Consider the following 14,588-nt stretch of genomic DNA (forward strand, 5'->3'; position numbering starts at 1 on the left):
AAGATCTTATCAACCTCCATCTTAAATGTACCCAATAAGTTGACCTCCACAACTGTCTGTGGCAATGATTTCCACAGATCCACCACCCTCTGGAAAGGTGAGGAGGCCCTGCAAAGAGATTTTAGAGAGTTAGGAAGAAAACTGAAATGTGGGACCTTCAGAGTAGTAATCTCTGGATCATTGCCTGTGGCACGTGCCAGTGAGGATAAGAATAGGATGATTTGGCAGATGAAAGCGTGGCTGAGAAACTGCAGGGGTTCAGAATTCTGGATCATTGGGATTTCTTCTGGGGAAGGTATGATCTGTACACAAGGGGGAGCAATACCTTTGCGGATGAGTTTGCTTCAGCTGTTGGAGAGGGTTTCAGCTAATTCAGCAGAGAGATGGGAACGCAAGTGATCAGGCTGAGGATGGGGTAGTTGGTTTACAAACAGAAGCAGTGTGTAGTGAAACTGGTAGCAAGGAGAGGCTGATGTTAGGGCAAAATTGGAGTCAACAGGATGAGTTGCAATGTAAAAGGCAAAATCAAAAAGGGTGAATACAGGACAGAAGGTGTTATATTTGAATCTGTGCACTATACAGAATATGGTAGATGAACTTGTAACACAGTTACAGTTTGGCGTGTATGACATTGTGAGCTTCACTGAATCGTGGCTGAAAGAAGATTATAGCTGGGAGCTTAACATCCAAGAATTCTTCCCCTTTTATTTCCAGAATCATTCTTGTGAACCTCCTCTGGACACTGTAATGGCACCACATCTTTTATTCAATAAGTGACCCAAAACTGCTCAAAAATCTCCAAGGGCAGTCTGACTTTAAAAGCCATAGGTCATCTATTGTGTATTGCTGTTTTCTGAACGTATGTGGTAATTGTTTGGAAAGCATTGATTGGTGTTTGTTTGTTCCTTGTTTGCCCCTTTGTATCAGTGTCAGATAGTGCCAGATATTTGTTATAACTGTCCAGTTAGTCTCACTCCTTGGCCTCTCCCCTTTGCCCTACAATTCTTTATCCTTTCGACAACCTAACCCTAACCCTAACCTTATTCCTTTCGAGTCAGCCAGTGTATTTCAAATTAAAATCACAGTGTATTCAAAGCAATTCCTCTTGTCACAGACTTTTTTTTGTTAATCCAGGTACTGATCATTCTTTCATTCTTTCTTGTACAGAATTGTTTCATTCTTTCGATTTCTCCCTTTTTAATCCAACAAAACCATTTGTGATTATCAACACCACCAACATTTCCCATGAACACTTTCCTGCTCCAACAGGAAGGCAAAATGGGAGCATTCTCAGAGAATTCACTGCCACTTCTGCGAATCCAGAGACATAAGGTACATGTGGCAGGGATGCAGACTACAAGTCTACCCTACGTATCAATGAGCAGGATGCTTCACTCCCTGAGAGGCTAAATGTCTTCTATGGCCGGTTTGATGCACAGAGCAAAGAGCTGGTGAGGAAGACAACCCTCCCTACAGGGGAGCAGTCACTCCGGATGAACTGAGGTGAGGTAGACCCTGGCCAGAGTCAACCCATGCAAAGCTGTGGGGCCCAATAATACACAGGTTGAGTTCTGTAAGACTGCACAGCCCAGCTGTCGAATATATTCAACAACTCTCTGGAACAGTCTTCCGTCTCCTCAGTTTTCAAGGAGGCAACTATCATTCCAATGCCAAAGAAGGTGTCAGTAACCTGCCTAAATGACTATCGTCCGGTGGCATTAACATCAACCGTTGTGAAATGCTTTGAGCAGCTGGTCATGGAGCACATTAAAGCTTTTCTTCCGGCTACCCTGGACCCTTTCCAGCTTGCTTATCGCTCAAATCGATCCATTGGTGATGCAGTAGCCTCTGTCCTCCACTCTGTCCAGTCCCTCTTGAAAATGGGGTTTCATATGTCAGAGTGCTGTTTGTAGATTTCAGTTTGGCTTTCAACACCTTCATACCCTAGCAGCTAGTGGGGAACCTGTTGTTGCTGGGTCTCAACATCTGCTCTGCCACTGGATACTGGACTCCTTAACAATGAGGCCACAGTAATGTCTCCTGTCCCATTACGCTGAGCACTGGTGCTCCCCAAGGCTGTGTGCTCATCCCGCTGCTGTTCACACTGCTGATGCATGACTGTGTCGCAGGATCCAGCTCAAACCGTGTCATCAGATTGCGGCTGACACAACAGTGTCCAGTGTCCTTATCCAGAACAATGACAAGGTGACGTATAGAGAGGCTGGTGGATTGGTGAGGGGCGCAATCTAGAGTGGTATGCAAAAGTTTGGGTACCCCAGTCAAAATTTCTGTTACTGTAAATAGTTGAGTGAGTCGAAGATGAACTGATCTCCAAAAGTCATAAAGTTAAAGATGAAAGATTCCTTTCAACATTTTAAACAAGATTAATGTATTATTTTTGTTTTGTACAATTTTAGAGTGAAAAAAAGGAAAGGAGCACCATGTAAAAGTTTGGGCACCCCAAGTTTGAGCTCTCAGATAACTTTTATCAAGGTCTCAGACCTTAATTAGCTTGTTAGGGCTATGGCTTGTTCACAGTCATCTTTAGGAAAGGCCAGGTGATGCAAATTTTAAAGCTTTATAAATACCCTGACTCCTCAAACCTTGTCCCAACAATCAGGAGCGATGGGCTCCTCTAAGCAGCTGCCTAACACTCTGAAAATTAAAATAAATGATGCCCACAAAGCAGGAGAAAGCTATAAGAAGATAGCAAAGCATTTTCAGATATCCATTTCCTCAGTTCGTAACGTAACTAAGAAATGGCAGTTAACAGGAACGGTGGAGGTCAAGTTGAGGTCTGGAAGACCAAGAAAACTTTGCTAGTGAACTGCTCGTAAGATTGCTAAAAAGGCAAATCAAAACCCCCATTTGACTGCAAAAGACCTTCAGGAAGATTCAGCAAACTCTGGAGTGGTGGTGCACTGTTCTACTGAGCAGCGACACCAGCACAAATATGACCTTCATGGAAGAGTTATCAGAAGAAAACCTTCCCTGCATCCTCACCACAAAATTCAGCACCAGAAGTTTGCAAAGGAACATCTAAACAAGCCTGATACATTTTGGAAACAAGTCCTGTGGACTGATGAAGTTCAAATAGGACTTTTTTGGCCGCAATGAGCAAAGGTATGTTTAAAGAAAAAAGGGTGCAGAATTTCATGAAAAGAACACCTCTCCAACTGTTAAGCAGGGGGGTGGATCGATCATGCTTTGGGCTTGTGATGCAGCCAGTGGCACGGGGAACATTTCACTGGGAGAGGGAAGAATGAGTTCAATTAAATACCAGCAAATTCTTGAAGCAAACATCACACTGTCTGTAAAAAAGCTGAAGATGAAAAGAGAATGGCTTCTACAACAGGATAATGATCCTAAACACACCTCAAAATACACAATGGACTACCTCAAGAGGTGCAAGCTGAAGGTTTTGCCATGGCTCTCACAGTCCACCGACCTAAACATCATCGAAAATCTGTGGATAGACCTCAAAAGAGCAGTGCATGCAACACAACCCAAGAATCTCACAGAACTAGAAGCCTCTTGCAAGGAAGAATTTGGCAAAAATCCCCCAAACAAGAATTGAAAGACTCTCGGCTGGCTACAGAAAGCGTTTACAAACTGTGATACTTGCCAAGGGGGTGTTACTTAAGTACTGACCATGCAGGGTGCCCAAACTTTTGATTTGGGCTCTTTTCCTTTTTTGTTATTTGAAACTGTAAAAGATGGAAATACAAAAGTAATCTTGCTTAAAATATTAAAGAAAAGTGTCATCTTTAACTTTATGCCTTATCAGGTCATCTTTTACTCGCTCAGCTATTCACAGCAACAGAAATTTTGACCAGGGGTGCACAAACTTTTGCATGCAACTGTAAGTCTGAACATGGAGAAGATAACGGAAATCATTGTGGACTTCAGGAAGATGCAGATAAACCATCGCCCTGTGAGAATACATGGCTCCTGTGTACAGAGAGTTCCTGGGAGACATAAAAGCACCTCCACTTCCTAAGATCAAGGCAAGCAATGCCCCTGTTCCCTCCCCCCACATCTTAACTGCATTTTATAGGAGCACCATTGAGAGTGTCCTGACAAGTTGCATCTCCATCTGGTATGGGAGCAGTGGAGTATCAGACCAGAAGTCCCTACAAAGGACTGTGAGAACGACTGAGAGAATCATAGGGGCCTCCCTACCATCTGTCAGGGACATTTATCAGGAGCGCTACATAGACAGGGCCCTTAGTATTATTAAGGATCCCGTCCATCCAGCATCCTCTTTAACTTTCTACCATCAGGCAGAAGACTTATGATGCATAAAAATGCGAACAGTCAGGATGAGGAACAGTTTCTTTCCCCAGGCCACAACGCATACAAAATGCTGGTGGAACGCAACAGGCCAGGCAGCAGACGAAGGGTCTCAGCCCGAAACATCGACAGCGCTTCTCCCGATAGATGCTGCCTGGCCTGCTGTGTTCCACCAGCATTTTGTGTGTGTTGTTGTTTGAATTTCCAGCATCTACAGATTTCCTCGTGTTTGCTCTTTCCCCAGGCCATCAGGCTTCTGAATTCCCTGTCTCATTGTATTCAAAGTGTCACTGGTTAATCTGTTCCATACCTTACAATATTTCATATTAATTCACTCCAGTTTGTTACTTATCTGTGATTCATCTTTAGATTTTATCCTTACCTTCATAAGTTATCATGTTATGTTTGTTAGGTGTGTTATGTGTACCACTGTGCTTTACACCCTGATTCGAAGAAATGTTGTTTTGTTTTGATATACATTATATAGAAACATAGAAAACCTACAGCACAATACAGGCCCTTTGGCCCACAATGCTGTACCGAACATGTTCTTGCCTTAGAAATTACCTAGAGTTACCCAAAGCCCTCTATTTTTCTGAGCTCTGTACCTGTCAGGAGTCTCTTAAATGACCCTACCATATCTTCCTCCATCACCATCACTAGCAGCCTATTCCACACACTCACCACTCTGCATAAAAAACTTACCCCTGACATATATTGTTATATACATTGTATACATGTATGTAACATATATAACTTATAACAATTACAGCACGGAAACAGGCCATCTCGGCCCTTCTAGTCTGTTCCAAACGCTTACTCTCACCTAGTCCCACCTACCTGCACTCAGCCCATAACCCTCATTCCTTTCCTTTCCATATACCGATCCAATTTTTTTAAAAATAACTAAATCGAACCTTCCTCTACCACTTCTACTGGAAGCCCGTTCCACACAGCTACAACTCTCTGAGTAAAGAAGTTCCCCCTCGTGTTAACCCTAAACTTTTGCCCCTTAACTCTCAACTCATGTCCTCTTGTTTGAATTTCCCTACTCTCAATGGCAAATGCCTATTCACATCAACTCGATCTATCCCCCTCATAATTTTAAATACCTCTATCAAGTCCCCCCTCAACCTTCTACGCTCCAAAGAATAAAGACCTAACTTGTTCAACTTTTCTCTGTAACTTGGGTACTGAAACCCAGGTAACATTCTAGTAAATCTCCTCTGAACTCTCTCTAATTTGTTGACATCTTTCCTATAATTCAGTGACCAGAACTGTACACAATACTCCAGATTTAGCCTCACCAATGCATTGTACAATTTTAACATTACATCTCAACTCCTATACTCAATGCTCTGATTTATAAAGGCCAGCATACCAAAAGCTTTCTTCACCACCCTATCCACATGAGATTCCACCTTCAGGGAACTATGCACCATTATTCCTCTGCTCTACTGCATTCCTCAGTGCCCTACCATTTACCATGTATGTCCTATTTGGATTATTCCTACCAACATGTAGCACCTCACGCTTATCAGCATTAAACTCCATCTGCCATCGCTCAGCCCACTCTTCTAACTGGGCTAAATCTCTCTGCAAGCTTTGAAAACCTACTTCCTTACCACAACGCCACCTATCTTAATATCATTCGCATACTTACTAATCCAATTTACCATCCCATTATCCAGATCATTAATGTATATGACAAACAACATTGGACCCAGTACAGATCCTTGACGCACACCACTAGTCTCTGGCCTCCAACCTGGCAAACAATTATCCACCACTTACAGAAGCTGGATGATCTCAGCAGGTCGGGCAGCATCCGTTGACTGCTCATTTCAATGGATGCTGCCCAACCTGCTGAGTTCATCCAACTTTTGTACGTGTTGTTTTGACCACAGCATCTGCAGTGTACTTTGTGGTTAGTTATACACCACTACTCTCTGGCATCTCCCATCCAGCCACTGTTGAATCCATTTCACTACCGCGATATTAATACCTAACGATTGAACCTTCCTAACTAACCTTCCTTGTGGAACTTTGTCAAAGGCCTTACTGAAGTCCATATAGACAACATTCACTGCCTTACCCTCATCAACTTTCCCAGTAACCTCTTCAAAAAATTCAATAAGATTTGTCAAGCATGACCTTCCACGCACAAATCCATGTTGACTGCTCCTAATCAGACTCTGTCTATCCAGATAATTATATATACCGTTTCTAATAATACTTTCCATTAATTTACCCACCACTGACATCAAATTTACAGGCCGATAATTGCTAGGTTTACTCTTAGAACCCTTTTTAAACAATGGAACAACATGAGCAATATGCCAATCTTCCAGCACCATCCCTGTTTCTAATGACATTTGAAATATTTCTGTCAGAGCCCATGCTATTTCTACACTAACTTCCTTCAAGGTCCTAGAGAACATCCTGTCAGGACCCGGAGACTTATCCACTTTTATATTCTTTAAAAGCTCTAGTTCTTCCTCTTCTTTAATCATCATAGTTTCCATAACTACCCTACTTGTTTCCCTTACCTTACACAATTCAATATCCTTAGTGAATACTGAAGAAAAGAAATTGTTCAAAATCTCCCCCATCTCTTTTGGCTCCACACATAGCTGTCCACTCTGATTCTCTAAGGGACCAATTTTATCCCTCACTATCCTTTTGCTATTAATATAACTGTAGAAACCCTTTGGATTTATTTTCACCTTATTTGCCAAAGCAACCTCGTATCTTCTTTTAGCTTTTCTAATTTCTTTCTTAAGATTCTTTTTACATTCTTTATATTCCTCGAGCACCTCATTTACTCCATGCTGCCTATATTTATTGTAGATCTCTCTCTTTTTCCGAACCAAATTTCCAATATCCCTTTAAAACCATGGCTCTCTCAAACTTTTAACCTTTCCTTTCAACCTAACAGGAGCATAAAGATTCTGTACCCTCAAAATTTCACCTTTAAATTACCTCCATTTCTCTATTACATCCTTCCCATAAAACAAATTGTCCCAATCCACTCCTTCTAAATCCTTTCGTAACTCCTCAAAGTTAGCCTTTCTCCAATCAAAAATCTCAATCCTTGGTCCAGTCCTATCCTTCTCCATAATGTAGTTAAACTTCACTTGACTTGTTGATTTCCCATTGTCCTCCTATTTTAATTCTACTTCCCATTCCCATTCCCAATCCAGCCTGACGGTCCATGGCCTCTTCTTCTGCCAGAATCAGGACACCCTCAGGTTGAAGGAGCAACATTTCATTGTCCACCTGGTAGCTTCCAATGTATTGCCATTATCACTGATTTCTCTAACGTCTGACACTTTCTACCCCCACCCCACCTTTCTTTATTCATTTCCCATTCAATTGCTCTCAACCCTTCTCCTTCCCTGTCTATCACTGCCTCCTGGTGCCCTTCCTCCTCCCCTTTCTCCCATGGTCCAATCTTCCCTTGTATTAGATTCCTTCTCTTTGCCTTTTCCACCTATCATCTCCCAGCTTCTCACTTTGACCCCTCCCCCACCATCCAATTTCCCTTCCTCTCGTCATGCCAATTTGTTCTCTTCCCCTCGTCCCATCTTCTGATTCTAGCATCTTTTCCCTTCTTTTCCAGTCCTGATGAAGGGTCTCAGCTCAAAATGTGGACCGTTTATTCATTTCTATAGATGCTTCCTGACCTGCTAAGTTCCTTTAGCATTTTATGTGTCGCTACTAATATTTTTTTGTTTCAAGGATAATAACTTCTGCTTTTTCAGATGTTCCACATTAACTGAGGTTTTTCCAACTTGGTACCAATCTAGTAAATATTTTCCAGGCAATGAGGTGTGATGTTTTTGTCGACTATGATGCTCAGAATTTAAAGTAAGAGTTAAAAGTATTTAAGAATTTAAAGTAAGAGCTGACATTTGTGAATGAACTCAGCCACTAATGGAACAAAGTTTTCATCTGCTATTACATCAGTAGGAAATTTTGATCATGAATTTATGACACGATTTTCTTTTTCCTTGCTTCACTTTTTCCAAAGTAAAGCTCACCAAGTGATGTAGAAAGTACTGCAATGCCCAAAATTCATCTGGTGTGATGTTTTTAATTCTATTGTCTGAAAACCAGAATTGCTTTAATTTTAGCTTAGTCTGATAGAGGTGTATAAGATGGTGAGAGGCATTGATCATGTGGATAGTCAGAGTCTTCTTCCCAGGGCTGAAATGGCTAACACGAGAGGGCACAGTTTTAAGGAGTTTGGAGTTAGGTACAGAGGAGATGTCAGGGGTAAGTTTTTTATGCAGAGAATGGTGAGTGTGTGGAATGGGCTGCTGGCAACAGTGGTGGAGGCAGATACAATAGGGTCTTTTAAGAGACTCCTGGATAGGTACATGGAGCTTAGAAAAGTAGAGGGCCATGGGTAACCCTAGATAATTTCTAAAGTAAGGACATGTTCAGCACAACTTTGTGGACCAAAGGGCCTGTATTGCTCAAAGGTTCAAAGAAATGTATACAATATACATCCTGAATTGCTTCTCCTTCATAAATATCCACGAAAACAGAGAAGTGCCCCAAAGAATGAACGACAGTTAAAAGTGAGAACCCCAAAGTCCCCCCTCCCCCTACCGGCAAAAAAGGCGCATCAGTACCATCACTGAGCCCAAGCGTGTGCTAAGCAATGGCAAAGACACAGACCAGAGTTACCCCAGAAGCTTTGCATTTCATCCGACAATCGACAAACCACAGGTTCTCTCTCTCCCTGGCAAGGGCGAGGGAGGTGCCCCCATTTTCACAGCAGGTTGGAGACATAACAACAACCCACTGGTTTAGAATGTTAAACGCTCATTTTGTCGCTTTTTTCGAGCTCTGTGTCCGAAAATCGCAAAGACCTCGAGTCTTTGGGCCCAGAGCGGAAGATTTTCCGGCCTCCCCGATGACACACGAGTCTCCAGCCGTGACACCAACCCTTGATCCGCCCGTCTCCATATCCCTGAGATCTTGGGCTTCCGAACACGATTAAGACTCTCAGGCCGAACCTTTGGCGTGTCGAATAACGGCCAGTCGTGAAACCCCAAGAATAGATCCCATTCCCGCAAAGAACCAAAGCCTGCATGTAACTCCAGGTCAGGGTCTTCAAAAGAACCCTGAAAGGGAGAAATAAAGATATTAGATGTAGAAATGGAGCTGTTTCCGAAGAAGCAAGCAAAGGAGTCGTCGCACTATTATCCCTCCTAAGCTCTGCCTTCAGATTGTGCTGTAGGTTTTCTGGGGTGCCACAGTTAGGGATAGTGAGTTGTGTGCATGCTTTGTTGGTGCTGGAAGCAATGGAGACACTTTTTTAAATGATTTATTTATTTAGAGATACAGCACAGTAACAGGCTCTTCTAGCCGAACAGGCCCACTGCCTAATTATCCCCATGTGGTCAATTAACCTACTAAACCATGCATCTTTGGAATGTGGGTGGAAACCAGAAACCCACACAATTACAAGGAGAACACACAAGCTCTTCACAGATAGCAGTGGAATTAAACCCAAGTTTCTGGTGCAGTAACAGCATAACACTAACCCCTCTGCTACTGTGCTACCCTAAAGAGGAATGGAGAATGTGGCATCAATCTGCTACCTCTCACATGTTAAGCAAATTCTGTAGCTTCTGAGCCATTTCCCAGCACAATTCTCACTGACTTGATTTGAGATAAACAATGTATTTCACAGTATGTTTCAATGTACATGTGACAATTAAAGCTAATCTTTATAAAATTTTGATTTACATATTGAATAAGCAAGGTTGATCAATCTTGCTTTTCCCTGAAATCTTGTTGTTTGAAAAGCCAGTGCTTCAGCATCTAGCTATGCTGAAATCTGGGTTCTCAATCACAGCTTCGTTCAGCTTTTTCCCTGGAGAATTTGTGCTCCAGTCACCCAGCTTCCTGTCCAGGGCAGCTGCTGCTTACTTCATCCTCATCCTGCCACTGCTCTGCACTGCTCCAAGGAGAGTAGAGTTCATTGACTTTCAGTCAGTAATGATGGGCAGAGCAGACATCCTCTCACTCCACAAAACCATTTTCCCAACTCCTGTTCCATAATCACAGAATTCATTCATTGAGGTATTCCACTAAAGTATTGTGGTCTTTTGGAGAGTTGACCGCAGTGATCACACAATGAGAGTCTAAATGCTGGCAACTGTGAGAACAAGCCGGCATAAGACAATGAGCAGAATTAGGGCATTCAACCCATTGAGTCTGCTCTGCCATTCTGTTATGACTGATTTATTACCTCAATCCCATTCTTCTGCTTCCTCACCCTTTCCACTGGCCTTCGAATGCAGAGCAGAGGCCTGTCCTCCAATTTCCCCCACATCTTTGGCCCTAAACAATAACCTAGCCCCTAGCTCCATTCTTGGTCCCCGAAACCATGCCTTTGGAACTAAAAAAACCAAGTCTGAGCCACAACCTCAACGAATACTGCAGCTCAATGCCATCTAGTGTTGATATTTACAGAGACCAAGTGAGAAGTCTTTAGGCCCTAGAAAGGAGGATGAAGAGAAGTAAATAAAAGTTTTTGAAAAGGTGTTTAAAGATGAAGAGGTTACAACACTCTGGAGAATAGATTCCATTTTAGATGGAAGTTCCAACCAAGTGTACCTTTGGATAAGGGCATCTCCCAGGATGGTCTGCCTCTCTGGATAAGGGCATCTCCCAGGATGGTCTGCCTCTCTGGATAAGGGCATCTCCCAGGATGGGCTGCCTCTCTGGATAAGGGCATCTCCCAGGATGGGCTGCCTCTCTGGGTAAGGGCATCTCCCAGGATGGTCTGCCTCTCTGGATAAGGGCATCTCCCAGGATGGTCTGCCTCTGTGGATAAGGGCATCTCCCAGGATGGGCTGCCTCTGGATAAGGGCATCTCCCAGGATGGGCTGCCTCTGGATAAGGGCATCTCCCAGGATGGTCTGCCTCTGTGGATAAGGCATCTCCCAGGATGGTCTGCCTCTCTGGATAAGGGCATCTCCCAGGATGGTCTGCCTCTCTGGATAAGGGCATCTCCCAGGATGGTCTGCCTCTCTGGATAAGGGCATCTCCCAGGATGGTCTGCCTCTGGATAAGGGCATCTCCCAGGATGGTCTGCCTCTGTGGATAAGGCATCTCCCAGGATGGTCTGCCTCTCTGGATAAGGGCATCTCCCAGGATGGTCTGCCTCTCTGGATAAGGGCATCTCCCAGGATGGTCTGCCTCTCTGGATAAGGGCATCTCCCAGGATGGTCTGCCTCTCTGGATAAGGGCATCTCCCGGGATGGTCTGCCTCTCTGGATAAGGGCATCTCCCAGGATGGGCTGCCTCTGGATAAGGGCATCTCCCAGGATGGTCTGCCTCTGTGGATAAGGGCATCTCCCAGGATGGGCTGCCTCTGGATAAGGGCATCTCCCAGGATGGGCTGCCTCTCTGGATAAGGGCATCTCCCAGGATGGTCTGCCTCTGTGGATAAGGGCATCTCCCAGGATGGGCTGCCTCTGTGGATAAGGGCATCTCCCAGGATGGTCTGCCTCTGTGGATAAGGGCATCTCCCAGGATGGGCTGCCTCTGGATAAGGGCATCTCCCAGGATGGGCTGCCTCTGGATAAGGGCATCTCCCAGGATGGGCTGCCTCTGTGGATAAGGGCATCTCCCAGGATGGTCTGCCTCTCTGGATAAGGGCATCTCCCAGGATGGTCTGCCTCTCTGGATAAGGGCATCTCCCAGGATGGTCTGCCTCTCTGGATAAGGGCATCTCCCAGGATGGTCTGCCTCTCTGGATAAGGGCATCTCCCAGGATGGGCTGCCTCTGTGGATAAGGGCATCTCCCAGGATGGTCTGCCTCTCTGGATAAGGGCATCTCCCAGGATGGGCTGCCTCTGTGGATAAGGGCATCTCCCAGGATGGTCTGCCTCTCTGGATAAGGGCATCTCCCAGGATGGTCTGCCTCTGTGGATAAGGGCATCTCCCAGGATGGTCTGCCTCTGGATAAGGGCATCTCCCAGAAGGGTCGGCTTCTTTGGATACTGAAATGATGGTTTTACCCAATGTTTACACCTGGACTCCCTCTGTAATTGTTACACTTTACAGAACATTGTCAGTAAGAAGTGGGTAAAGCCTGTCAGAATCAAAGATAGTGATAATTATCTAAAGGCAAGTTCAGTGCTGGGTTAAGTAAATGAGCATTTTATATTGGAATTTTACTGAGGAGAAGAGTATTGATAAACTATTAGTTTAATGAATAACCAAGATAGAAAGAATAGTGTCCTGTGATTAGGCTAGTGTTAAATGGGTGAGCCAGAAGGGCCTATCTGCATTGTATCTCTAAATTAAAAAAAAATAAAAATGCCCTCAATACTTGATGAGAAATTGGATTTGTTAAATTTTGGTTGAGGTCAGTTTTGTGAAGTTCTGTGTATACCCCATAACCTATTTTTCATTCCTGTAAAAAAAAGGATTTCATTTACAGTGAGTAATACCTTTTCTTTTTAACAGTGGTATCCTGGGAGTGTCTCTGCAAGTGGTCTCTGTGAAGTTGAAGAACTGTGTGTCCACAGTGTGGTATAGTTCATGGATGCTGGTAACAAAGGTATGGGCACAGTGTTGATTAGCATGTTAATCAGTGTTTGAGTTTACTAGATATTAATGTGCTCATATCTAATATCCCACAAATTTAACAGCCATTAATTCTAGCGTAATAATTCATCAGAAGTCATGCCACACTCTTTCAAAGTAATCTTCATTTCTTGAAATCACGCCATGGCAGCATTTCCAGTATTAGACAGGGACATCATCTGACCTGTTATACTCCTGAGGCTAATGGTGAAGTGAGAGAAGCCCAGAGGAATATTACTTTGCAGAATAAATGCATAATTAAATACTGGAGCCACAGGATCCACACCATCCTGTTCAGGAATAGTTATTACCCTTCAGCCATCAGGATCCTGAACTATAAGACCATAAGACATAGGAGCAGAATTAGGGCATTTGGCCCATCGAGTCTGCTCCACCATTCAATCGTGACTTATCCTTTTTTCTCCCCTCCTCAACCCTAGTTCCAGGCCTTCTCCCCATAACCTTTAATGCCATGTACAATCAAGAAGCTATCAATCTCTACCTTGAATATACCCACCATTGTGGATAACTTCTCCAACCTCAAATCTGAACTGATTCTGCACTGTACAGACTCACTTTCAAGGACCCTTCATCTCATATCTCAATATATATTGCTTATTTATTATTAATTATTCATTATTTTTCTCAGCTGGTAAAACCTGAGGTACAGGCATAGCCAAGTACACTCATTTGTCAATTGCTAGGAACATCCAGACTATTCTGTTGGTGTTTAGTATTGTGGCTTTCTGAAAAGTTATAAAGATATGACTGTGTAACTTTTGATGAAGTTTGTCTCTGTATCCTGTCACGTCAGTCTCAAGTTCCGTTACTCGGTAATATACACGCATAATAAATGTGTTTATTTCTAATGACCACTTCATGTGCATCTTTCTTCTTGTAACTGCTTGAGTGCTCTCGGTTGTAAGTGGACTGCTTCCCAAGAAACACTTGCATTAGTCACAGCCTGTGGTGTTGTTGGGCTACTTTGAATGTTGGCAATATCTTGTTTGGTTTCCCAGTGCCTGCCCACCTATTTGGCAGTGCACCACTCACAGTTCACTTACTGTCATGCCCAGAGCTAGCTCCAGGCCTGGCTGGCTATCCCTAGTGGCCATATCACTCTATTCCATAGACCACTCCATTTCGAAAGCAAAAGAGTATTGCTTTTTATACCTACAGCCAGGTTTCAGTTTCAGCCACCTCTAACATAGAGAACAGACGCTGGCCAGAGCATTACCCAATTTTTATTATTAGTATTTATTTTTTATTTTGTCTTTGTACAGTTTTGCTGTCATTTGTACATTCATTGCTCGTCTATCCTTTTGGGTGTGGTTTTTCATTGATTCTTTTGTGTTTCTTGGATTTTCTGAGTATGCTCATAAGTAAACGTATCTCAGGATTGTATATGGTGACATATATGTACTGAGATAATAAATTTACTTTAAACTTTGACATTTAATTGTATTAAACTCTCACAAAATTGCAATAAATGAAAATTTAATTATACTGGCTTGGTATGGAAGCAACCAATGCCCAGGAAGGGAAAAGGCTACAGAAAGTGCTGGATATGACCCAGTCCATCACAGAAAAAGCTATCCACCATTGAACATGTCTACAAGGAGTGCTATCGCAAGAAAAATTCGGGAGAGTAGATTTAGGACAGAGATGAGGAGGAGCTG

The 14,588-nt window shown here is 43.3% G+C and overlaps 1 protein-coding gene across 1 annotated transcript in view; it reads left to right on the forward strand.

Moving 5' to 3' along the window:
• Positions 1 to 14,588, forward strand: part of LOC132407529 (transmembrane protein 241-like) — a 170,599-nt gene that overhangs the window by 103,606 nt on the left and 52,405 nt on the right. Inside the window, exon 13 of the mRNA XM_059994241.1 lies at positions 12,790 to 12,883. Coding sequence (XP_059850224.1) covers positions 12,790 to 12,883 — 94 coding nt within the window. The remainder of the gene's footprint in view (positions 1 to 12,789; positions 12,884 to 14,588) is intronic.

The sequence above is a fragment of the Hypanus sabinus genome, chromosome 1 (assembly GCF_030144855.1).
Source record: "Hypanus sabinus isolate sHypSab1 chromosome 1, sHypSab1.hap1, whole genome shotgun sequence".
Lineage (NCBI taxonomy): Eukaryota > Metazoa > Chordata > Chondrichthyes > Myliobatiformes > Dasyatidae > Hypanus > Hypanus sabinus.